The sequence below is a fragment of the Carcharodon carcharias genome, chromosome 4 (genome assembly GCF_017639515.1).
Source record: "Carcharodon carcharias isolate sCarCar2 chromosome 4, sCarCar2.pri, whole genome shotgun sequence".
Lineage (NCBI taxonomy): Eukaryota > Metazoa > Chordata > Chondrichthyes > Lamniformes > Lamnidae > Carcharodon > Carcharodon carcharias.
The window spans coordinates 40,671,550-40,695,488 of NC_054470.1; the positions used below are offsets into that span (position 1 = coordinate 40,671,550).

Genomic DNA, 23,939 nt, shown 5'->3' on the forward strand with positions numbered 1-23,939 from the left:
TTTGTTTTTGTTTCTAATTTATTAGTCCTGGCTTCTGGACTCCAAGTCCAGTAACTGGTTGCTTTATTTGGGCCAATCGACACCCAAGTCTGTTGCAAGATCTGCTATTATACTGCAGATAAGTACTGTATAGGTAATTCAATTACCATCAGCAAAAAGTAATTTTTTCCTAATGTTCTCTATTGGACAGAATATGTAAGTAGTCAGAACAATGCAAAATAAAACTTAGTGCAGGTAAATGTAAAATTGGTGACATGCATATTATTCCATGAACTTTAACATAATTAAGGATGAAGTTGAAAGAGACTGAAGCTCAATGACGAAATATGTCCAATAAATGAACAGTAGCAGTTAAAGCAAATAGGAACTACATATTTTTATAAAATGTCGAATAGTCAGAGAAGTAGTGATCAAAGTTTGTAGTGCTATTATCGGACAGTATCTTAAGCAATGCGAACAACTTTGGGCAAGCGCTGTAGCGAAATGAAGTTAATGCCTAGTGCCATATGGATCAAATTACAGTATAAGGAATAATTGGAGAATCTGGATTTTCGGCATAGAAAGGAGGAATTGAATTGTAACATACCCGGTTACAGAAAGAGGAAACCTTGAATGTTAAACGGGAAGTACAACATGGGTACACAACTTCAAACTAGTACTAGGTCATAGAAATTATTTTTCACACAATGATCGACAACAGATATCCGGATCGAGTAATGATTTAAAACCTGGCAATGATTTATGAAACAACTGAATGCTAGGAAGGATAATTAGGGCGGGCCCAATGGCTTTCCGCACCTGAAATTACATAATTAATCGTAAACACTTGTCGGAGTGCGCACAAATAAAATAATTTACAGCATTTGTGATTTATTTTTTTTAAAAACTCTCCGTGATAACTTGTCTTGTCACTGGGGAGCAGAGGAAGCCCCAATATAAATGTTTCATGCAGATTGCTCGTCTCTCCGGCCTATGAGCCTTCCGGGCTGCCGTAGTGAGGCGGGTGTTGATGTTGTGACAGCGGCGCTTTGGAACGGCCGTTTGAAAGATCGAGCCCATGGCCGAGCGGGGCAGCGGCGGTGCGGCCGGAGCAAAGGTAACTCGGGGACTACTCGAGCTGCTGCCAGTTCCCGGCAGCGGTGTTGGGCGAGAGAAGCCGGCTCGGTGGCTTGGCGCATCACCCCACCCCACCCCCCCTTCCCTCTCTTCCCCTCGGCCGAGGGAGTTCCGTGGCCTTTGGGGCCGTGAGGAGGGGAGAGTCGATGTTTGGCCACCGGGCGAGATGCCGGCAGCAGAAACTCAGGCCTGTGTGACAGGCGGCGCCAAGTGTCACCAGTGAAAGGAAATAACTGGCTCAGCACTTCAAAAGCTGGGGACCATAATGGCTCTGATTGCTGTTCCAGCTTCCCCGCGGTCTGTTAAGCTGCAGCCTTTTAAAATGCCGTCAGACTAAAGAAATAAAACATTACAGATTGCAACCTTGGCAATCCTATCTTTAGTGAGAATGAAATGAAAGAATTGGTATTTACATAATACATTTTACCACCTCAGGACGTCCCAAAGCGCTTTAAAGGCAGCAGCGACGTACTGCTGAAGTGTAGTTATTCTTAAACATTGTACATTTCCCCTCAGATTTCATGCCACTTTTAGCCAAATATTGACCGATTTACCGGAGTTATAGTTACAATAACGATCAAACAAACTCATAATAGTATCACGCGATAGGAGCTGGCGAGTTAGTTAAGGATATTCGTCCAGCTTTTCTCGTCCGGCAATTCCTATGTTCCCATTACTGCAACAGAACGAGTTTCGAGTCTACATCATGTGTTCCAGGTCATTACTGACCGTCGCTCGTTTTGTTTAATACATTTCTTATTTTGCTAAAATGAAAGCGCTGTTTTATCCTAATTAAGTCGGTGTTAATTATCAGCTAGTATTAATTGTAAGCGGTCAGCATTTTATTAACTCGTATATAAAAAGATCCCTGAAAAATATAAACTCAAGAAAGCAGGAAGTGTGTTGAGGAAGAAGGAATAGATTAAAATAAATGCAGTCTCAAACTAGACAAGCGTATCATTCCTGGAAAAAAAACCCTATTCGAAGACGTTAAAATAAGATCTCTAAGAGAATTGGACAGAGTGCAGAAATCGTCTACAAAAATGAAGAAAAGCACATGCTGCAAATCTAAAAACAAAAAAGATGGAAATACACAGCAGGTTAGGCAGCTTAGTATCTGTCGCAAAATAGAAGCGAATAATTTAAGTCTTAGACTTGCAGGAGTATCAAATCTGCAGAAGAGTTTTATATGCCTTGCAAACTTCCCCTGAATATTCAAGTGCCCAGGGAAAAGTTCCTGGAATGCGGCGGCAGATTTTTTTTTAGCATATTCAGTGATTTGAAGGAAAAATTGGACATTTTACCAGTCACAGAGTCTGGAAGATGCAAAAGGTGTATTCATATTTAAACAGTAATATGGATTAACAGCAGGAGACTGAACCAATGGATAGGAAAAAAAACCCCAAAAAATGACGGTATTGATAGAAACACAACAACCTATATTTTACTTCTCCGCAGATGCTGCCAGACATGCTGAGATTTTCCAGATAGTTCTGTTTTTGTTTTGGATTTCCAGCCTCTGCAGTTTTTTGTTTTTAACCTATATTTTATAGTAGTTTAGCATTTTATAATGCCTTTAATGTAGTAAAACATTCCGAGGTGCTTCACAAAAGCAAAATTTGACACCGAGCTATGTGAGATATTAGGGCAAGTGACCAAAAGCTTGGACAAAGGTGCAGGTTTTAAGGAGAAAATAGAGGCCGTGAGGCTAAGGGAGGAAAACCCTAAGGGAGGAAAAGCCTAGTTCGCTGAAGTCCAACAAAGAAAGAGAGGCTTAGCAGTTGGGGAGACAACTGTTTACAACATGGGGGTCAGGAAGGGAAGTTGGGTAGTCAGCCTTTTAGTGAGAATGGGGTCAAGGGAGCAGGAGGTAGATCTCATGGGCAAGATGAGCTCAGAGAGGTCATGAGGAAATATAGGAGAGAAACTAGGGAAAGATGCAGGTTCAGAGTTAGTGCAGAGGGAAGCTATACTGACCCTACTACTACATTCTGTTTTACAGCCACAACTTGAATAATCCCCTGTAGCAAGGTACTCTGGTCAGTTTGCTCCCCCTCCCTGCAGTACTTGCTCTCATCCACACAGGCTGCATGGACCTTAAGCCTATTGGACAAGTGCAAGGGCTGAGGCTGTTTATGTGCTATTTTCTGGATTCCCATACCTACCTCACTTGTTGTCTCACCCTCCTGTCTGTCACCATGGACCAAATCTGAAGTACTTAACATCAGGGGTGTGACTTCTTCCTGGAACAAAAGTGGCTAGGTAACTTTTTCCCTTCCTGATGTATCCAGTGTCTGAAGCTTGGATTTCAGCTCGTCAACTCTGAGCTTAGCCATGCGGATTTTTTTCCTGAGGTTATTAGATTGATGGGATGAAGCCTGTAATACAGCCTGTGGATATGGTCCATGTATAGTGTTTAAAACTGGGCTTCATGAGCAAGAGGATACTCTGGTGTTTTGGGTTTTTATCTGTTTGAAACTGGGCATGGTATGCAGTGAGCACTTGGATCCCTACAGTAGATGTGGATTACAGCAGGGAATATTTTGGAAGTGGAAAAAGTGGTCTTGATGAAGAAGTGATATGGAAAAGAAAGCTAGCTTAGTGTGATCCAGGCTGGCAAGGTTTTGCACCAGCAGGTTTAGCTCAAGCTCGCAGGTGGGGATGTTGATGCAATTGTGGGCAGTGGCTTGGAGGTGTTGGCGGGAGCATAGCTTTGGTTTCAGCCAACATGAAGCTGGTGGAAGCTGGGACTTATTTAATTTTCATTTATATCGTCAATTGTAAACCAAAGCACTTTTCCATTTTTGGCATGCTTAATTGACTCCCTGCAGTTCTTCCAGACATGTAATCTCCATATTATCAAATGGATATTGAGTGCTGGAGAAGGTACAGAGAAAATTTACAAGGATGGCTTCAGATCTGAAGTTATACTTACCAGAAAAGGCTGAACAGGCTGGAGCTCTTTCAAAATGGAGAAAGCCGAGGGCTTGACCTATTAAGAGGTTTTTATAATTTTGAAGAGATTTAACAGGGTAGATGTAGCGAAGCAGTTTCCACTTGGCACGGTCACCAATAAATCCAATAGGGAATTCAGGAGGAACTAATTTATCCAGAGATTGATTAGAATATGGAACTCAGTACCACAAGGAGTATTTGATGTGAATAACATGCATTTAAAACAGTGCTTCCTAAACATTTTTGTCCACAGTCCACTTGGGTGGGGCAAAAGACCCTGTGAACCACTTACAGGTCCTACTCCATCCACTTTCACTTGCTGCTGCAAAAAACTCATTTGAATTAATGGGAACATATGAAAACTATAAATATTTTGATTTCTGACTCTTAAAAGGAATCAATTTATGCACATTTTTTTTATTAACTATCATATGTAAATTAATTCATGCCAGCTACAAAAAGACATTTTAACATTATAAACATTAATAGTGCGAGAGAACATTTGAAACATTCTATATGTTTTATAAAATCATCACAATCTTCTTCTGTGAAATGAATACTTATATTACTTGGATATTCATCAAATTCAACAGTAACATAAATCTTGCTTGTAAAACTATTGTCATTGCTTGTGCTTAACTCTTGCCATGCACACGGGGGTTGGTAGGGGAAGATGGAGCCAAGTCTGGTTGTGTGATGTCGCATGGATGGTGGGGATGCCGATTCTTATTTGTTCTCTTGTATGGCTTTGGCAGGGCCACATTGTGTCAGTGACTTGCATTTTGGATCAGCCTGTGGACCATCTGGAGGATCCTTGCAGATCACCAGTGGTCCATGGACCACACTTTAAATACAATCTGGATTATCATGAAAGAGAAAGGAGCAGGAAGGATATGCTGATAGGTTAGATAAAGTGGGACGGTGTGCTAGCATAGACCTGTTTGGCTGAATGGCTTCTTTCTGTCCTGTTAATTTAATTGGTGCTTGTGGAATATGCTTTGGGTTGATCTGGAATACAATAAAAGTGACATAAGTTGTTTAGGTGTAAGGCAAGCTGAAAGAGTTTTAACTTGTCAGTTTATTAGGTTGCTTTTCTGTTGGACTTGGCATCATCTTGTTTTCTCAACTGCCTTTATGCCAGACACAAACTAGGCCTTCAACCCAACTAGCTTGCAAATGTTAGCTTAAAGCCTTAGGAAAGAGGTTGATAAACACCTTTTACAATGTTTACCAAATGGGGATGAGATGATGCATTTTTTGTCCTTGTGATAAAAAATTATGCACGTCTGTTGTTTTGTTCCCCCTTTCCATACTGGCTCCAGAATATTTGGTATTTCTCAGGGACGGTCAAAGACCAAACATGACTTACAGGATCAGGAAACATCCTTTAAAGTTTCAGTCACATAATTTATTGTGAGGAATGCTGCACTTTGTCAGAGTTCAGGGGTGCATTTCATGCAGCTCAGTTACAAGTTTTACGAGTGCTCTAAAGTGGTTTTATGTTATTTCAAAATTTACTTTAAGGTTCTTTTCTGTCTAATCTGCAAGGTGAAGGTTCCTTTTTATATATTCTATTTTAAAATAAGTGAATGTATTCTAGCCGATGTAAAAGCCATATAGTTACTTTCAGAATCAAAAGCCCTGGCAGCAGGTACCTTTGGACACTGCTGGTCAAGGAATTTGTGTACAACAGAAAAAAAGTTAATATTAGTAAAAAACACTTTTTATTCTTACATGGGATGTGGACGTCGCTGGCTGGGCCAGCATTTATTGCCTATCACTAATTGCCCTTGAGAAGGTGGTGGTCAGCTGCCTCCTTGAACCACTGCAGTCCATGTGGTATAGGAACACCCACAGCACTCTTGAGAAGGGAGTTCCAGGATTTTGATCCAGCAACAGTGAAGAAACGGCAATATAGTTCCAAATCAGGATGGTGTGTGGCTGGAGGGGAACTTGTAGGTGACGGTGTTCCCATGTATCTGTTACCCTGTCCTTCTTGGATACACAGGTTTTTCCTGTTTAAAGCATGTTCTAATAGCACATTTTAATTTTAGTGCAGGTTGTAAATGAACTTGCCCAAATAGTGCTGCCTCCATTTTTGTTTTAGCATCGTTACGACACATGTTCCGAGAACCACATTGTAACTACGCTTGCTCAGCCTGTGTTTGTTTTTTTTAAATACCCCACAGCTTCGCTTGCTGTTTCTCCTGACTCTGCCCCCCCACCCCTTCGCTCCCTCCCTTCCTCCTGCTTGCCGTCTCTCCTGACCCCCTCGCTCCCTGCCGTTCACTATCTGTTCCAATTCTCATGTGGGAGAGAGGTAAGTAGTATGAAGATTTTTGGGACAGTTAAGTTCAAGGCAGGAAATAGGTATTTAATATAAAAATTATAGGCAGAGATGTAATCCACCCTTATTTTTCTTATGGGAAATTGATTTTCATTTAGCATGCCTGTTTTTAGAAGATCATTAGGAGTATTAAATGAGGGATAGCTGTACATATTGCCTTTGGGATTCCCAAAGTGCTTTACAGGCATTGAAGTGCTTTTGAATAGTGGTCACTCTTGTGATGCATTGTAATACAAAACAACAGCGCTTCAAATGTACTTCATTGACTGTAAACCACTTTGGGACATCCTGAAGGGAGCTACATTAATGTAAGTCCTTTCTAAAAGTAATGCAAGAAATGCAGCACCCAATTTGCACACAACAATCTCCCACAAGCAGCAATGTGATGATGACAAGATAATCTGCTCAACAATGTTGAGGGACAATTATTGGCTGGACCGCCAGGGAGAACACCTCTGCTCTTTTTCAAACTAGTGCCATGGAATCTTTTACATCTACCTGAGAAGGCAGACTTTGGTCTGAGAAGCTTTGGTTTAATGTCTCATCCAAACAACACCCTCAATCCTGCAGTGAAGTGCTTACCTAGATTATGTGTTCAAGTCTCTGGAGAGGGACTTGAACACATAACCTTCTGACTCAGAGGTGAGAGTGCCAGCCAGTAAATCAGAGCTGGCATTACATAGTGCTAAATAAGTAAATTAGTTCTTTGGTAACTTTTAATTAATTTGTGGGCTTTGGATGTTGCCGGCAAGATCAGCATTGATTGCTTTGCTCCTAACTAGCCTTGAGAAAGTGGTGGTGAGTCACCTTCTTGAACTGTTGCCACCCATGTGTCCAGGTACTCCCACAGTGCTGTTATTAGGCAGGAAGTTTCAGGATTTTGTCAAGTGACAATTGAAGAAATGGTGATATATTTCCAAGTTATGATGGTGTGTCACTTGGAGGGGAAGTTAGAAGTGGCAGTGTTCCTATGTTCTTGCTGCCCTTGTCTTTCTAGATGGTAGAGGTTGTGAATTTGGGAGCTGCTGTCAAAGAAGCTGCTACAGTGCATTTTGTAGCTAGCACATACTGTAGCCACGGTGCACTGGTGTTTATAGTGGATGGTGTACCAATCAAGTGAACTGCTTTGTATTGGATGGTTTCAAGCTTTTTAAGTGTTTTTTTTAGAGTTGCGCCCATCTAGGCAAGTGGAGACATGTAGATGGTGGAAAGGCTTTGGGAAATCAGGAGCTAAACTATGAAGGAGTCTACCACAGAGCTTGATGCAGTTCATTTTATTTTGCATACTGTATGTTTCTTTTTCATTTTTTGTTAATGAAATACAGCACAAAATATAATTCAATCTTTCACAGGCCTCCAGATTATCAGCTGATGTTGAACCATTTGTGCCAAAACAGCAAGCAGTAGGAGCCAAATGGCCTGAATCTTCTGCTACATTGCCGAGATATTTAACGACCTGCTATCCTTTCGTTCAAGATCCTTATGTGGACAGGTAAATATTAATTTCTAATTCTGTAGCTTGTTTGTATGACAACAGTTAAGAAAAGATGGAGCAACCTGGATTGACATTTCCAGTGTTACAGCACAGAAGAAGGTTATTTGGCCTCTCCTGTCCATGTAGGCTTTTTTCAAGACCAACTCAGCAAGTCCCTTTCCCCATAGCCCTTCAGGACAGTGCTTATCCAATTTCCTGTTGAAGGCCATGATTGAATCTGCCTTCACTACCGCAGGCCCCCCCAACCCCCCACCACTCCAGGCAGTTTCCTAACCATTCACTGTGACAAAAAAGTTTTGCCACATCGCCATGGTTCGTTTGCTTAAATTGGTGTTCCTTGGACTTTGGCTGTTATGCCAATGGGAACGGTTTCTCTCCATCTTGTCTGTTTAGACCTCTCATGATTTTGGACACCTCAATCAAACCTTTTCAACATTCTCTAAGGAGAACAACCCCAGTTTTTCCAATCTACCAATGTAACTGAAATCCCTCAAGCCTGGAACCATTGTTGTAAATCTCTTGTACACCCCTTTAAAACCTTCACATCCTGCCTGAAGTGTAATGCCCAGAATTGAATACAGTACTCCAGTTGAGATCAAACCTGAGTTTTGCAAAGGTTCAACATAACTTCCTTGTGTTTACACTCTATGCTTTTATTTATAAAGGCCAGGATCCTGTGTGCCTTTTTAACCACTTTTGCAACCTGCCCTACCACCTTCAACAAATTGTTCATATGTATCTCCAGTTCCCTCTGCTCCTGCGCCTTTTTAGAATGTACTTTTTTATTTTTTACATTGCTTTTTGTCATCCTCCAATCAAAATGTATCACCTCACACTTCTCTACATTAAATTCCATCTTCTGTGTGTCTGCCCATGGTGAGAAGCTATTAAGTGTTCGGAGAGATTTGGATGTCCTTGTATACAAATAACGCAAAGTTAGCATGCTGGTGCAATTAGGAAGGCAAGATAGTGTATTAGACTTTATTGCAAGGGCATTGGAATACGTGAGTAAGGAAGTCTTGTTGCAATTGTACAAGGCTGTGGTGAGACCATAACTGGAATACTGTGTTCTGATGAAAGGTTATGACCTGAACCATTAACTCTTTTTCAGTCGAGGCATTCAAGAGGGAATTAGATGATTATTTGAATAGAAACGATATGCAGAGGCACAGAGAAAAGGCAGGGCAAGGGCACTAGGTCATAATGCTTATTTGGAGAGCCGGTGCAGACACGATGGGCTGAATGTCCTCCTTCTGTGCCATTAAAATTCTGTGGTTCTGTTTTTCTCTCTCTGCAGATGTTGGCAAATCTGCTAAGTATTTCCAGCATTTTGTGTTTATTACTGAAATATTGTGGACAGTTTTGCTCTTCATACCTAAGGAAAGATATATTCGCCTTGGAGGTGGTACACCAAAGCCAACCCAATGGGGCTTTATGGGCGGCTACTTTTATTTCTTTTAGATTTTTATGTTCTAATGACCGAGGAGGACTGAGGGACAGAAGGGCGAAGGCCTAGAAAGAGGGAGAGGGGACCAAAAGTGAACAAACAGAAAAATTTCAGGAGAGAGAGGTTTCACCTAATGTTTTAATCTGTGGATTCTCTGTCGCAGGAGAGATCGCTGCAGGACCTACAGAATCTTAACAACTAATTAATTCAAAGAATTTGAATAAAATAGATGCAAGACTGATGAAAGTTTTCTCTATGTCACAAAGAGAAAAATGGTTAGACAATGTCCTTAAGGTAGAGGGCTGGCCTACGTTTAACTTGGTCACACACTGACTCTTAATTTCCTCACAGCAACTTAGGGAAGAGCATTTATGAAGCACTTTAGGGTGTCTCAAGTACTTTTTGGCCAATGGAGCACTTTTAAAGTCACTACTATTTTGGAAACGGAATAGCTGATTTCAGAGAGATCAAAAACGAGAGACACAGATACTAGTACAGAGACAGGTAAAGGATGATATTGTGGTGTACATGCCTTGGACCTGACACCGAGACACCCATGAGTTATACAGTAGCAGATGGAAGCGAATCTTTCTCTTTTTCCTGCAGCATAATGTACGTGTATAGGGGCTGACACTGAGACTCAGGCAATAATTTGTATTTATATAGCACCCTTAATGTAGTAAAAATTTCCCAAGATGCATCACAAGAGCATTATATAGCAAAATTTGACAGTGAGTCACATAAGGAGAAACTAGACTAGATGTCCAAAAGCTTGGTCAGAGATTGATTTTTAGGAAACAGTTGTGTTCAGTCTTGTCTATATGGGAGACACCCTGAAATCTATTGATATTTGCAGGGTTCTCTTAGCCTACCTTCTAAAAGATAGTGTCAGTGGGGAACAAAACATGCTGCAAGACATTTGATACTTCGTGGATTCTTCTCCCCCTCCCCACTCCCCTCGGTGTCTTTCTACCCCCCCTCCCCCGCCTTTTTCTGGCCATTAGGCCACTCCCTGTTCCCCCACTCCCACCTGACACCCTCTTTGACTCCCAGGGAATGGGGAAGAGGAGTGAGGGGGAAGGGGAGAAGCAGGATAAACTTTTTAATGCGGTGTCACAAAGCCATAGAGTGCATACTGGAGTCGCTAACTGAAGTTGAAATGATCTCTTAACCTAATTAGTTATTAGAAGGAATAGGGATAAATATATACGGGTATGGGGTTGGGCATATAGGATTAGGAACTACTGTTCATGTGGAGGATAAACATCACAACTGGTCAGCCCAGTGACCTGTTTCTGTGTTATAACTTCTGTGTAGTTATCTGTAGGGGACAATATGTAAAACCTAATTTGAAACTAGGGCAAGAAGAAATGCTGCTTTTCTTCCTGCTTGCCTTGTTTCTTTATTGCACATCTGTTAAAGAAGCTGCAATTGTGTTTCCAAAATGTCACCGTGTGATTTCCTATGTGACCTTCACTGAGCACATTGACTAGTGGGAACAGTTTTTGGTGCATACTGTGCTATTTATTGTACTTTTTAAATCAATTTTAGATTTATCCAAAAGTAAAATGCACAACAAGCAATACATTTACCCTTGTGGTATTGTGTCATGCGATCTGAAAGTTGTCGAGTTCATTTCCCAGTCAGCTGGGCTCAGCTGATGCCGCAATTGCTTAACTGGAGAGGGGAAAATTTAGCAAAGTTCCTGCTGCTTATTAGTCTCCATTGATCTTGGTGAAAGTGCATCTGTTGTGATGACGTTATTGGTCTTAGCAGAGATACCTGCCCCCTTCCCCTTCATGCAGCCGATAGAGTACTATATCCTCACTCATGGCATGCACATGAAGACCATATGACTAAGTTACCAGAGGGCACCCATCCTGTGTATTTAAAATGCCTTAGCAAAAGAGTGGATAAAATTTGAAATTTGAAAAAAGAAAAATCAGTTCTCCTGCACATGACCAAGATGTAGAAGCAAAAGGCCTCCAAGTAAAGTTTTTATTTTTGAAAACTATGCTGGCTCACACTTTTTACAGGATATAATTATGCAGAGATGTTTTGAATATGCTGGTTCACTGATAGATGAAATGTACCCCTTTGATAGATATTTATACAAGAGGAGAGTGACTTTTCTTGCAGTTGGTTCACAGCCATATCAGTCAATAATATGTGGTTTTTCTAATCCTTTTTAGGCAGCATTTGCACACACCAGAGAATGGCTGCAATAAACTGTCTCAGAATTTTTCAGAATTGCACACATCCTATCCAGTTGTGTCATCTCACCTGCCTGTGGATTACTCCTTGTGCTATTCATACAAACAATCATCTGATTCCTCACTGAACGAATACGCACAAACACCTTTACGCTGCGATGACATTTGCTTGTCAAAGCACAAGTATGGTAGTAGAGGTAACAAGAAAAAACAGTCTGGCCAACAGGACTCCGAGAAGGAGAAATCATTTTTGAACCAATCATCCAAGGTATGTCGTGCTGCTCTGATGTATTAGGACAGCAAGACCATTTTCCCGTATCTGTCAATTTTTTGATGTTGATCATTATTCAATGACCTCTGCTGGATTTGTGGACATGTGGATATTGATGGGGGATGATATTGTAATGACCCCTGCCTCCCATCCACCACCACCAAACCCTTCAGCTGCAAAGCCCATCAACACTCTTCAAAGTTTACAAATCAGTAATGAACATTTGGGTGAGCTGTTGGAGACTATCTGATTGTACCATCTAATTGTGACTTTAGTCATAGCACAACAGCTTGTATTTATTTATTTTTATTCATTCATGGGATCACTACCTAGGCCAGCATTTATTGCCCATCCCCAATTGCCCTGCCCTTGTTTAGAGGGCATTTAGGAGTCAACCACATTGCTGTGGGTCTGGAGTCACATGTAGGCTAGACCAGGTAAGGGTGGCAGATTTCCTTCCCTAAAGGACATTAGTGAACCAGATGGGTTTTTGCAACAATTGGCAATGGTTTCATGGTCATCATCATACTTTTTTAAAAAAGAAGTTTTATTTCACCATCATTGTGGGATTTGAACCCAGGTTCCCAGAGCATTACCCTGGGTCTCTAGAATACCAGTCTAGTGACAAATCCACTATGCCACCACCTCTCCTGCATAGTGCCTTTAAAGTAATAAAATGACCCAGCATGCTTGACAGGAGTCTTTAAAAACAAAATTTGACATTGAACTATGTTTAAAAGAAAAATGTCTAAAAACTTGGTCAAAGAGGTAGGTTTTCAGGAGCATCTTAAAGAAGGAAAGAGAGGAGAAGGGGTTTGGGGAGAGAATTCCAGAGCGTAGGGCCTTGGCAACTGATCCGTTTGGTTGAATGGTCATTGATTTGAAACGTTAACTCTGTTTTTCTCTCAACAGATACTACAAATACTAAGATCAGGCAGTGTTTTCTGTTTTTAATTGTTTTCCAGTGTCTGCAGTATTTTGTTTTTGCATTAGGCTTGGTGCAAGTTGGGACTTGAACAGCAGAATTTTAAATTGACCTAAAGTTCGGGGGGGGGGTGGTGTTGGTGGTGGTGGTATGTGGCCTGCCAGGTGTGTTTTGGAATAGTCAAATCTGGAGATGATAACAAAGGCAAGTATGGATGTGGGTTTCAGCGGCAGATGAGCTGAGGCAGGGGTGAAGTCTGGGAATGTTATGGAGATGGAAATAGGTGGTCTAAGTGATGATAGATATGCAATTGGAAGCTCGGGATCAAAAATGTCACCAAGGTTGCAAACATTTGGGTTCAGCCTTGGATATTTGCAAGGAAGCAAGTAGAATTGGTGGCTATGGAATGGAATTTGTAGGAGGGAACCAAAGATAAACCTATTGTCATCATTCATCCCCTCAAAAAAAAAACCTTGCTCCTCTGTCTTTGCAAACCATCTCCAACTTCCCTTTCTTCTCCGAATGTGTTGTTGCCTCCCAAACTCTTGCCCATCTTTCCCAGAAACCCATGTTTGGATCCTCCAATCGGATTTCTGCACCTGCCACAATACTGAAACTGCTCCTTCAAAGTGTTAAATGACATCCTATGTGAGTGTAACAAAGATAAACCATCCTTCCTCATCCTTCTTAACCCGTCTACAGCCATTGACACTGACGACCACACCATCCTCCTCTAATTTCGATTTGAAGGAGAGAGTACCAGTCCCTGAGAAGAGAGAATTGTTAACTTTATCAGCTTCCATGGGGGCCAGGAAGTGAAGTGTGGTGGTCAGAAGTATAGGATAGAGGGAGTAGAAGGTGGTTTCATGGACAAAATGAGCTTAGGGCATCAGGGGAGCTGCATCTTTCTCTCTTCTGCCAGGAGAGGGTTAGGGGAGGGAGGACCTCCAAAGGAAGGTTTACTCCTGTGGGGTAAGAGAAATGAGAAAATTTATAGAGGCAGCTGGTTGGATGGTCTTCATCTTCGCCATCAAGTCCATGAGCTCCTTGCACATGTTGGAGGTGAGACTGGAGGAGACATGAAAATATGGAGTCTTAAATCAAGCCCTGTTAGTTAATTGGCAGTGGTTATCATTGGATTCATACTTCAACAATGAGTTTAACTCCTTCAGGAAGGGGATGAAGAAAACTGATTAGAGAAAAAGATTTGAAAATGTACAAAATAGCTAATTTAAAAGCTGTGCTCAGCCAGTAGTGAACACATGCTGTTTAGCCTGTGATGTTGCTTATAAAAGTCCAAAGATGTATGTTCTGTAGCTTGATCATAACTAATTCACTGATGTTTGCAGTGTCTGTAATTTCTAGGAAGCTAGGTCCAGAAAAGAATTAAGAAACCAGGGACAAAACGTAAATGAAGTACCTGAAGCTGCAACAGGTGAACACTTACAACAGCCTGATGTATTTAGGGATAATGCAACCAAAAGTCGTAAGTATTAGTATATTTAATTTTTTGTTAAAAATTATTCTACGTTTTGAGATGTGCAGTTCTCTGCGTGTGATTTTTTTTCAAAATATTTCCAATTAGAAAGTTAAATTTCATATAGGAAATTATATAGAAGCTCGGGTATGGTTTTGGTTTAACGTGAACAGAACCTAAGCTAATGAGCATTCTTTTAACAACTATTTGAATAATTAATCTTTGTGATATATGCAGTTGTTTAGAATACTGTTATACATAACATTTAAAAGCTATATTACCACATATAGATGTAGTTCCTATTTGATTTGTTTCTGATTTGATGACCAAGCACCTGTGCGATACTGCCTCTGAAACTCAGCAATTCCGGTCAGCATTCCCCACTGACCTGAGAACAGAGTAGCAACATGAGTGTGCAAGTTCCTGACCCCCAGAGACACGTCAAACAATTATGAGAACCTGCCAATTATTTACCATTTGTTGCATTCTGTTGCTGTGATCCTGTCCTTGAGCTCTATCATATTGACTAGCTTCTACATTCCCGACATTGAGATTAACAAGTACATCTTTAATCTTGTACAGAGGACAAGCAGTCTAACAGATGCCAGCACAGCAAATCAAAGCCACTTCAGAAAATTCAAAATGAATTTGAGCCTCAGACTACTATCACAACTGAAGTTGCATTAAGTGATTTCCCCGTATTACAGAGCCCAGTAACAAAGCAATCTAGCTGTGACCTCAGAAATGCTCGGGTGTCCAGTAAAAGCTCCGAGCAGTCCACCAAAATACGGCCATCAGATGATGCAACAGATACGGTATGGGGAACTATACTATAAAATCAGTTTGTGCTGTAAATTAACTGTTTTAATCAAAACTTTATTTACCATGTGCGTTCTTGGCTCAACTTTGAGGCAACTCTGGTTGCATCCAAAAGGCTGTTCTATCATTAAAAACCAATTTCAGAATTTGACTCTTTTAAACTTAGTTTGGACTAACTTGGGCACGAGTCCAAGCTATTTTAAAAATGCCCTGAATTGAAATCAATCTGAAATACAGGAACCTACATCCGCTTCCACTCAATGTCTTGATTTTGAAATTCTCGTACTTTTGTTCAAATCCTTTCATTGCCTTGTGCAACAAAACCTTTACTGTATTCACCAAATGAAAATGATTATTTTGTCACATTGAACGTTAACTACTAAATGATTTAGTTAAGTTCCTGTTCACTATGCATTGCACTTCTATTGAGAGTTTTCTGTAATCTTGATTTAAAATTTGAATCTCCTGTAATCTTAGTGAAGCTTACCTGTTTTATATTACCTAGAATCTAAAAAATTTCCTCTTTTTTTTGAAAGCAATTAAAACAATATGCGTAATCAGATTTGGCATACATTGCAGATGTAACCTTTTTAATCCAAAAGGTATGGCGCAAGGAGAAAACAACTGCGTTGGGAAAAACTTACAGTAGTGATAGGAGGAGTGTAGTAGGATCATGATCATGAATCTTGTTGCCGATTCATATAAGAATACTGTATGTATCCCAGTTGCCACCAAAGTAAAACCTAGCCCCTGTGTGAGACTTGTTACTGCAATTAAGAAATTAAGAGATTTGCAATGAGGAAGCAAGAGGTCTGATTTTGAACTTCCATTTTTCAAAAAAATGAAACAAGATTAATGAGATTTTTGCTAAAATTTAAATAGCTCTGAATTTATATTTAAGGCATTGTCATCATTTCCCACTTTGAGAAATTTGTGTCAGGGAGCCTCCATGACTGAATTGCAATGCAATGAATCATTTTTGTTAAAGGATTCTTTGATCATTCTTTTTGGTCTATTCTAGATTTCTTCATTTCTGGGAGTAATTTGATTTGAATTTGATCAGATTGTGCATCTTATTATTTTAAATGTTGTTTGTATCCAGTATAATAGTTATGTTAAACGTTTTAAATTGGGAAATACTCATAATTTTGTGTCTTGTCCCTGAACTTGTCATCTAAATAAATTTTTAAAATTGATTTTGATGAATCATCAAAAGTACCTTCTCATTTATGCAGTAAAAATGTAGTCTACCTTGACTCCAAAAATGCATTGGACGTATTGCAGGAAAAGCTGCTACTTAAAATAACGAGGATTAAAGGTAAAATCTGGAAATGGTTGAGAAATTGGCTGTAAGGTAGGAAATGGCAGGCATATCAATAACATCAGCAAAACTTACATTGTATGGTGCATTAAATGTAAAATGTCCGAAGGAGCTTCACAGGGGCATTATAAAGCAAAATTGGACACTGAGTCACATATGGCAATATTAGGCCAGATGACCAAAAACTTGGTCAAAGAGGTAAGACTTTAAAGAGCATCTTAAAGGAAGAAAGAGAGGTAGAGAGTCAGAGGCTTAGGGAGGGAATTCTAGAGCTTGGGGCCTAGGCTGTTGAATGCACAGCCAATGATGTTCGAGCAATTAAAATTGGGGATGCTCAAGAGGCCAGAATGAGATGAGCGCAGTTATCTTGGAGGGTTGTGGGCTGGATGAAATTAGAGATGGAGAAGAATAAGGCCGTGAAGGGGTTTGAACAAAAGGATGAGAATTTTTAAAATCAAGACATTGCTTGACTGGGAGTGGGTGTAGGTCAACACGCACAGGTGTCATGGGTGAAATGGGACTTGGTTTAAGTAAGGACATGGGAATAGTGAAGTCCAAATGTGACAAATGCATAATGAGGGTTTCAGCAACAGATGAGCTGAGGCAGGATTGAAGTTGGGTGGTGTTTTGGAGGTGGAATTAGGTGGACTTTGTGATGATGCAGAGATGTGGTCAGAAGCTCAAAGTTTATCTTGGGGTCAAATGTGACATGAGGTTGAGAACAGTCTGCTTCAGTGTCAGACAGTTGACCAGGAGAGGAATGGAGTCAGTAGCCATCTCAGCAAGATGGCAGGTGGAATATAATGTAGGAAAATGTGAAGTTATTCACTTTGGTCGTAAGAACAAAGAATGTTTTTAAAGTGTAAAACTTGCAAATGTTGAAGTTCAAAGAGACTTGAGTGTGCTTGTACAAGAAATGCAGAAAGCTAGCTTTCAGGTGCAGCAAGCAATTAGGAAAGCAAATGGCATGTTGGTCTTTATTGCAAGGGGATTGGAGTTCAAGAATAAAGAAGTCTTGCTACAATAGTATAGGGTTTTGGTGAAACCACACCTGGAGTACTGTGCAGTTTTGGTCTCCTTACATAAGGAATGATATACTTGCATCATACAACAAAAGTTCACTAAATTGTTCCCTGGGATGAGGGGGTACGTAAATTAGGCTTGCATTCTTCTAACCTCCACAGAATGTGAGGTGATCTCATCGAAACCCTACAAAATTCTAAAGGGGCTTGATAGGGTAGAAGCTGTGAGATTGTTTCTGTTGGCTGAGGGATCTAATACACTGGTGGGTACAGTCTCAGGATGAGGGGCTAATCGTGTAAGACTGAGATGAGGGGAAATTACTTCACTCAAAGGATTGTGAATTTTTTGAATTCTCCACCCCCAGAGGTTTGCGGATGCTCAATCATTGATAAAGAGATAGATATTTGGTCTCTTAGGGAACAAAGAGTTATGGGGAATGGGTGGGAAAATGGAGTCGAAGCCCAAGATCAGCAATGATCGTATTGAATGGTGGAGTAGTCTTGATGGGTCAATATGGTCTCCTCCTGCTCCTATTTCTTATGTAGCTAGGGAATGGAGTTTGGAGTGGAGACTGAAGACAATGGCTTCAGTCTTCCCAATATTTAATTGGAGGAAATGTCTGCTTATAGTACTGAATGTTGGATAATTTAACAAGAGTTGGTGAATTGAGAGGTGGTGATGGTAATGAGATGAGGTGTCATCAGTTTCCATATGAAAACTAATGCTGTGCTTTTGGAGGATGTCGCCAAAGGGCAACATGTAGATGAGAAATAGGAGGAGGGCGAGGGTAGATCCTGGGGGACACCAGGGGTAGCAGTGTGAGCAGGAAGAGAAGCCATTGCAAATGATTCTTTGGCTACGCTTAGATAAGAATGGAACCAGATCAGTCCAGTCCTGCCCAGCTGGGTGGCAATGTCACTGCCATTCCCTGGGTTTGAACCCCTTCTCTTTCCCCCTTTCCAACCTCCCTGGTTACAGTCCCTGCCCCTGCCAGTATGCCTCTAATTCACCATTGTTCCTGGAAGACAATTGACAATTTTTTTCCTAATGTAAACTCAGATCAGGGAAACATCCTTCACAGTGCAAGAGACATTCTACTATCAAAACAACCTGTTCAATCACACACCATGGGTAATCTGTTCCATCTGCAATGCACTCACACTACTGTACACTATTATTAAACTCTCTCAACATTTAAATTATTGCAATTTAAAAAAAAAACCAAATCCTAGAGTTAGGCTCTAGATGCCTAACCCAAGTTGATTCAATCTAGTGCTCATGGAGCTTTTCACCAGCAGAGTTCAGTGCTTTTCCTACATTAAACAGTGACTACACTTTTTTTTAAAAAGTACTTCATTGGCTGTAAAGTGCTTTGGGACTGCTGGTGGTCATGAAAAGCGCTATATAAATGCAAATCTTTTCTGTACTAACATTTCTGTCCCTCCCCTTTCTAAAAGAAAGAGCCCTGTACACTGCCATGCTGGGATCAGCAACAAGGTTATGTTAACAGGAGCAGGGAGCAGCTCCCTTCTTGGGCAACTATTCCTGCGGCCCTGACAGGGATTGAATTCCCTCCTGTGACTTCTGTCCATGTTGGTCATCCATCGTTTGAAACCCCTCTTGGCCACTGTTACTGCCGGGCCCCTGGGGTAGGATGGCAGATTTGCCTATTTCAGGAACTGGTCGAATGGAGTGGCGACTATTTTCATGAACCTGGCCAAAACTACATACATAAAATCATATCTAAAATGAGGATACGTTTAAAAAGGACAGCTGATACCAGTTGCTTGGGTGTCCATAATTTACAGGTTTAAGTGTATGTTCATAAGCACAAGTTGGTGCTTTAACCAAATTTATGTGACTTTTTTCATCAGGCTCTAAAATAATATTTCTTTGAAAAGCATGTTGGGGGTGTATTATAAAGTTGGTCATAAAAGAAAGAAAATAAATAACTTGTGTTTATAGAGCTAGATTTTACAAGCCCTCCTAGGGATATGATGGGAGGCAAGGGGCCCATGAAATGGTGAGGGGAGGTGGTGGTGGGAGTGCTTGTCACTTTCCTGCCGCTACAGCATTCTGCCAATGGCGGGGAAGGCGGAGGATACCTCTCCTGCCCAGAGGCTAAATGTTCCATTTAAGTGCCCCCACTGAAGGGTCTGTTCCTGCTGCTGCTGGTATTTTACCAAGGACAGGGTGGGCCCTCCACCTCATGGGGAGACTGCCTGGTGAACCCTGGCAGCCTTCCTGCTGGCTCAGTGGTGGGGTGGCTCAAAATCAGGTATCCTGTAATGCACAGAGGGCACTCTAGTGGCAACATGATCCCCTGTCCACTCCTTTTCTTTGCCCCCCAGGCCCACGCCCATGGCCTGACTAACCCTGGCAACCTCAGACCCCACTCGCCTTGTTCTCAAGATGGCTTTTATCACTGCTTTCACTTGGCTTGGTGCAGTCGCAGCTGTGGCCACTGCTCCCAGTGGTGCTGCTGAGAGTGCTGTTGACCCTCATTATTGGTCAGTAGCTCTTGGAGGTGGGCTTTCATCCTTTAAAAGGACAGGAGCCCTGACAGCAGCTAATTAGCTGCACATAAGGCCTGAAATGTGGCTGGGGGCCCTCCAGATGGCCAGGGCAAGATTTTCAAGAATGATTCCAGGAATGAGAAACTTCAGTTACGAAGATGGATTGGAGAGGTTGGGACTGTTCTCCAAGGAGAGAACAAGGCTAAGAGGAGATTTGATAGAAATATTCAAAATCCTGAGGGGAATGGACAGAGTAGGAAGGGAGAAGCTTTAAAAAGGATCAAGAACGAGAAGGCACAGATTTAGTGATTTTGAAAAGAAGCAAATGTGACATGAGAGAGAACTTTTTCTCGCAATTGGTTCCTGTCTGGAATGCACTGCCTGGAAGTGTGGTTGGAGGCAGGTTCAATTGAGGCATTCAAGAGGGAATTAGAAGATTATTTGAATATAAACAAACAATGTGTAGGGGTATAGGGGAAAAGGCAGGGCAATTGCACTAGGTCATAATGCTCAGTTAGAGAGACGTGCAGAAACGATGGGCTGAAAAGCCTCCTTCAGTGCCGTTAAAATTCTGTGTCGGTTTTCCAGCCCGCCATCAGGGCCCCTGTTGTCCCAACAAAATTAAGCCCATCTAGTTCCTTTCAAAATGTCAAGATATTCTAAGGTGCTTCCTGGCCAATGAAATACTTTTGAAGTATACTTGCAGTTGTAATGTAGGAAAATACAGCAGGCATTTTTGCAAAGGAAGGTCCCACAACCGGGAGATTTGCTGTTTTGGTATTATTTGTTGACTGATAAAAGCTGGGGAGAACCTGAAAAACCTCTTATACCCATTGTAATTTAGAAGAATGCAAGGTGATTTTATTAAAACAGACAAGATCCTGAGGGGAGTTGACAGGTTGGATGCTGAGAAGATGTTTCCCCTTGTGGGGAATCTAGAACTAAGGGACACAGTTTAAAAATTAGGGGTCTCCCACTTAAGACTGAAATGAGGATAATTTTTTTCTGAGGGTTGCTAAGTCTGTGGAATTCTCTTTGCCAGAGAGCAGTGAAGGCTTGGTCATTGAATATATTCAAAGCTGAGTTAGATAGACTTTTGATTAACAAGAGAGTCAAGGGCCTTGGGGAGAAAAGACTGGAGAGTGGATTTGAGGCCATAATCAAATCATTCATGATATCAAATGGTGGAACAGGCTCAAGGGACTGAGTGGCCTAGTCCTGCTCTTAAGTCTTGTGTTCCTCTGCTCTTTGTAAAGTGTCTTGGATTTTGTTTTGATGTCCACAAAAGTAAAGATGAGTCCTCAGTTTAAGGTCATCCTAAAAGGATTTAAAAGGTGAACTTACAATTTTTGTTAATTTGTTAGAATGTTTATTTTTATAGTATCTTTTCTGAATGAGTTTCTCAACACTCCAAGAATACCTGACAGATATTCCCTTGAATGTTGAAGTTTCTGGTTCTATTAAGTTTGAGTCCAACTTCTTGATTGTAAATTTTACTTTGAAGTGCAGTAGAATATCATTGTAAGATACAAAATGTTTTAGACAAAATAATTAATGCTGAGCAAACTGATTTATCACTGAAAGAGACACCTGCTGTCAAAGCTTTTCATCTTGCACTCATCAGGACAGAATTGCAAGAATATCAAATCTGCACGAGTGCAATATAAATTGTCATTCCCTTTGAGATTTGGTAATCTTGCAATTATTCTGTCCTGATGAATGCAAGATGAAAAGCTTTGACAGCATGTCTCTTTGCAGCAATACTCAAGTTCTGTACTACCAAGCAATAAACTAATTTTATATTGATTTACTCTCCTCATCATCATTTGTAGCTGCAATTCATTTTTTTTATTGTCATGCTTCCATTTGTGAAGGAAATCTAACATGTTGCTCGTTGTCTAGGATGAGAGAATGGGGACAACGCAATTACCTAGATTTCCAGTTGCTTCAGAGAAATGTTCTGTCTCTGGTTCCACTACTGTCACAGGTAGGCAGATTTGCCATCCTTCTTTGTTTGTGCTTTGGATTATGTTGTGCTATTTCTAGAAATGGTTGTTCAGTAAAACATTTTCCAACATAAGTAGTCTTAGCTTCTGAGAAAACTAGGTTGAACAATAGACATATTGTCCAGATTGATGACTAGCTAGACAATTTTGTAACGAAATATTAAAAATTTAAATTGCTTCTTAAATTACCATTCTCTATTTATGATAATGTAAAATTGCAGAAAGCATTTACTGATACTAATGCCTTTTATTTAGAGTTGAATTTATTGTCAGCTAACATTAAACAGACTTACTTTTCATAACATTCAGTTACTTTCATATATTTGATTTCATTTAGCCTCCCAATGAGCATTTTGTAAAATTGTAAAACATTCAGGGAATACAGCACATTGGTTAAATAATTAAAAGGCAGGAGAAATGCTTCATATCCCAATATTGTGATGACCTACTAACTCATGAAAACAAAGGATTGTTCCCACAGCTTTTGTGTGTTCTATTCTATTAATTTAAATAATATGAATTGGCTTGGATTTGTATATTAATGTGCAGATTACGAATTCGTTCCTGTAGCACAAATGTTTCACTCCTTCCCCACCCCAACCCCCATCAAAGTGGTGGATGTTTTTAATTGCATGTCTTCATGAAATATGAAAAATACCTCCCATAGAGGTGTTACATTTGATATAAACTTCAGATGTGAGCCAATATGTGTCTGTGTTTTTGTTCTGTATGTTAATGCTATAATATAAATTGTTATTCATTTTGTTATTGCACCAGCAAGTACAGTGGCACCACCTGCATCATCTTTATCATCTACTGCCACTCCATCTGTGTTGTCGTGGGCCAGAATTGTTTCACAAGCACCTAAGAAACCGGTTCTCAGTTCAGCTCCTCCAAAGATATCTGCACATAATGTTTCGCAGGTCAGGGTGGAACCAAAAATGCTGGTTGTTTTACATTTTTAGCTTTGAGATTATTCTAATTTTTAAAGTGTCAATGTGATCAAAATGTGAAATATCAAATTATTCTGCAGAGCACTGATGGTGAAACAAAACTGAAAGAAGCAGCTGGGAAAGTGAAAAAGAAGAAAAAGAAAAAGAAGCCAAAGGAATCCAAAGATGCTTCAGAACCTAATGAGTCCAGGATAACTGTACAAGAGCTACCTCGATTTGAGGTACTTGATTTTTGTATTTAAATGTTTTAATATCATGGTTGAGGAGGGGTAAATGTGTGTTCTGAGCTTATAAATTTACTCATTATACAAGATTGAATATCAAATGTCACATTAATTGAAATATACAGTAATTAAACATTCACTAAACAGCAGTACTTGCAGTCAGTCAAACCTGGCAGCTTTATCGGAGGCCTTAAATGCCTAGTTCCAAGTTCGCTATACAGACTGTAGGCTTTCCATGAGTTTTTTCCTCTGTCCCCTATAAGTAAATCTATTTATTATTTTTCATCTCCAACTTGATTATTTTATTGATAGTTTCACACTTGTTGCTATTCTTGCTGTTCTATCAATTGAAACTTTCAATTAAATCTGTACATTCCTTTTCAACCTCCTGCTTCTGTAAAGGATGATGTAATTGCAATGTTCCCCTAAGCAGAACTTGTCAACAAATTGAAGATCACTGCAGTATGCAATATCTTTTAATGGTTTAAACTGATCATTAAGACTAGCCTTTAATTCAACAGTTAAGTGGTCACTGCATCTAAATTGACTTGTACTTCATCAGTTAACGGGCAAAAGATAAAGGCTACTCTACTACATTGTACAGTGAAATCAATATCAGTATAACATTAACAGACCTTAGGATGGTCTGATCAGCTGCTTTAGGAATATTGAAATATTTCAATTTGTCTTTAGCATCATTTGTTATTGATAAACTAGATTAAGTTTAACAAACTGTACAATAATATTCCTGCTGCAGAACTAAAATTAAGACAAATAACACATCTATCCATGGTGTGCCAACCTTTAGTGCATGTAGTGAAAGCTAAAATT

General features: G+C 40.3%; 1 protein-coding gene across 5 annotated transcripts in view; it reads left to right on the forward strand.

The window, feature by feature from the left end:
- The first annotated feature begins 618 nt into the window (after nucleotides 1-618).
- LOC121277200 (selenocysteine insertion sequence-binding protein 2-like) overlaps nucleotides 619-23,939 on the forward strand; it is a 97,007-nt gene continuing 73,686 nt past the window's right edge. For 2 of the 5 annotated variants that reach the window (XM_041186352.1, XM_041186350.1), the window contains exons 1-8: nucleotides 619-1,096; nucleotides 7,771-7,910; nucleotides 11,553-11,841; nucleotides 14,135-14,255; nucleotides 14,829-15,061; nucleotides 21,828-21,912; nucleotides 22,709-22,854; nucleotides 22,965-23,105. In XM_041186352.1, the coding sequence (XP_041042286.1) occupies nucleotides 1,058-1,096; nucleotides 7,771-7,910; nucleotides 11,553-11,841; nucleotides 14,135-14,255; nucleotides 14,829-15,061; nucleotides 21,828-21,912; nucleotides 22,709-22,854; nucleotides 22,965-23,105 (1,194 nt within the window). In that variant the 5' untranslated portion in view covers nucleotides 619-1,057. The remainder of the gene's footprint in view (nucleotides 1,097-7,770; nucleotides 7,911-11,552; nucleotides 11,842-14,134; nucleotides 14,256-14,828; nucleotides 15,062-21,827; nucleotides 21,913-22,708; nucleotides 22,855-22,964; nucleotides 23,106-23,939) is intronic. The other 3 variants (XR_005942833.1, XM_041186349.1, XM_041186353.1) reach the window with 2 other exon arrangements.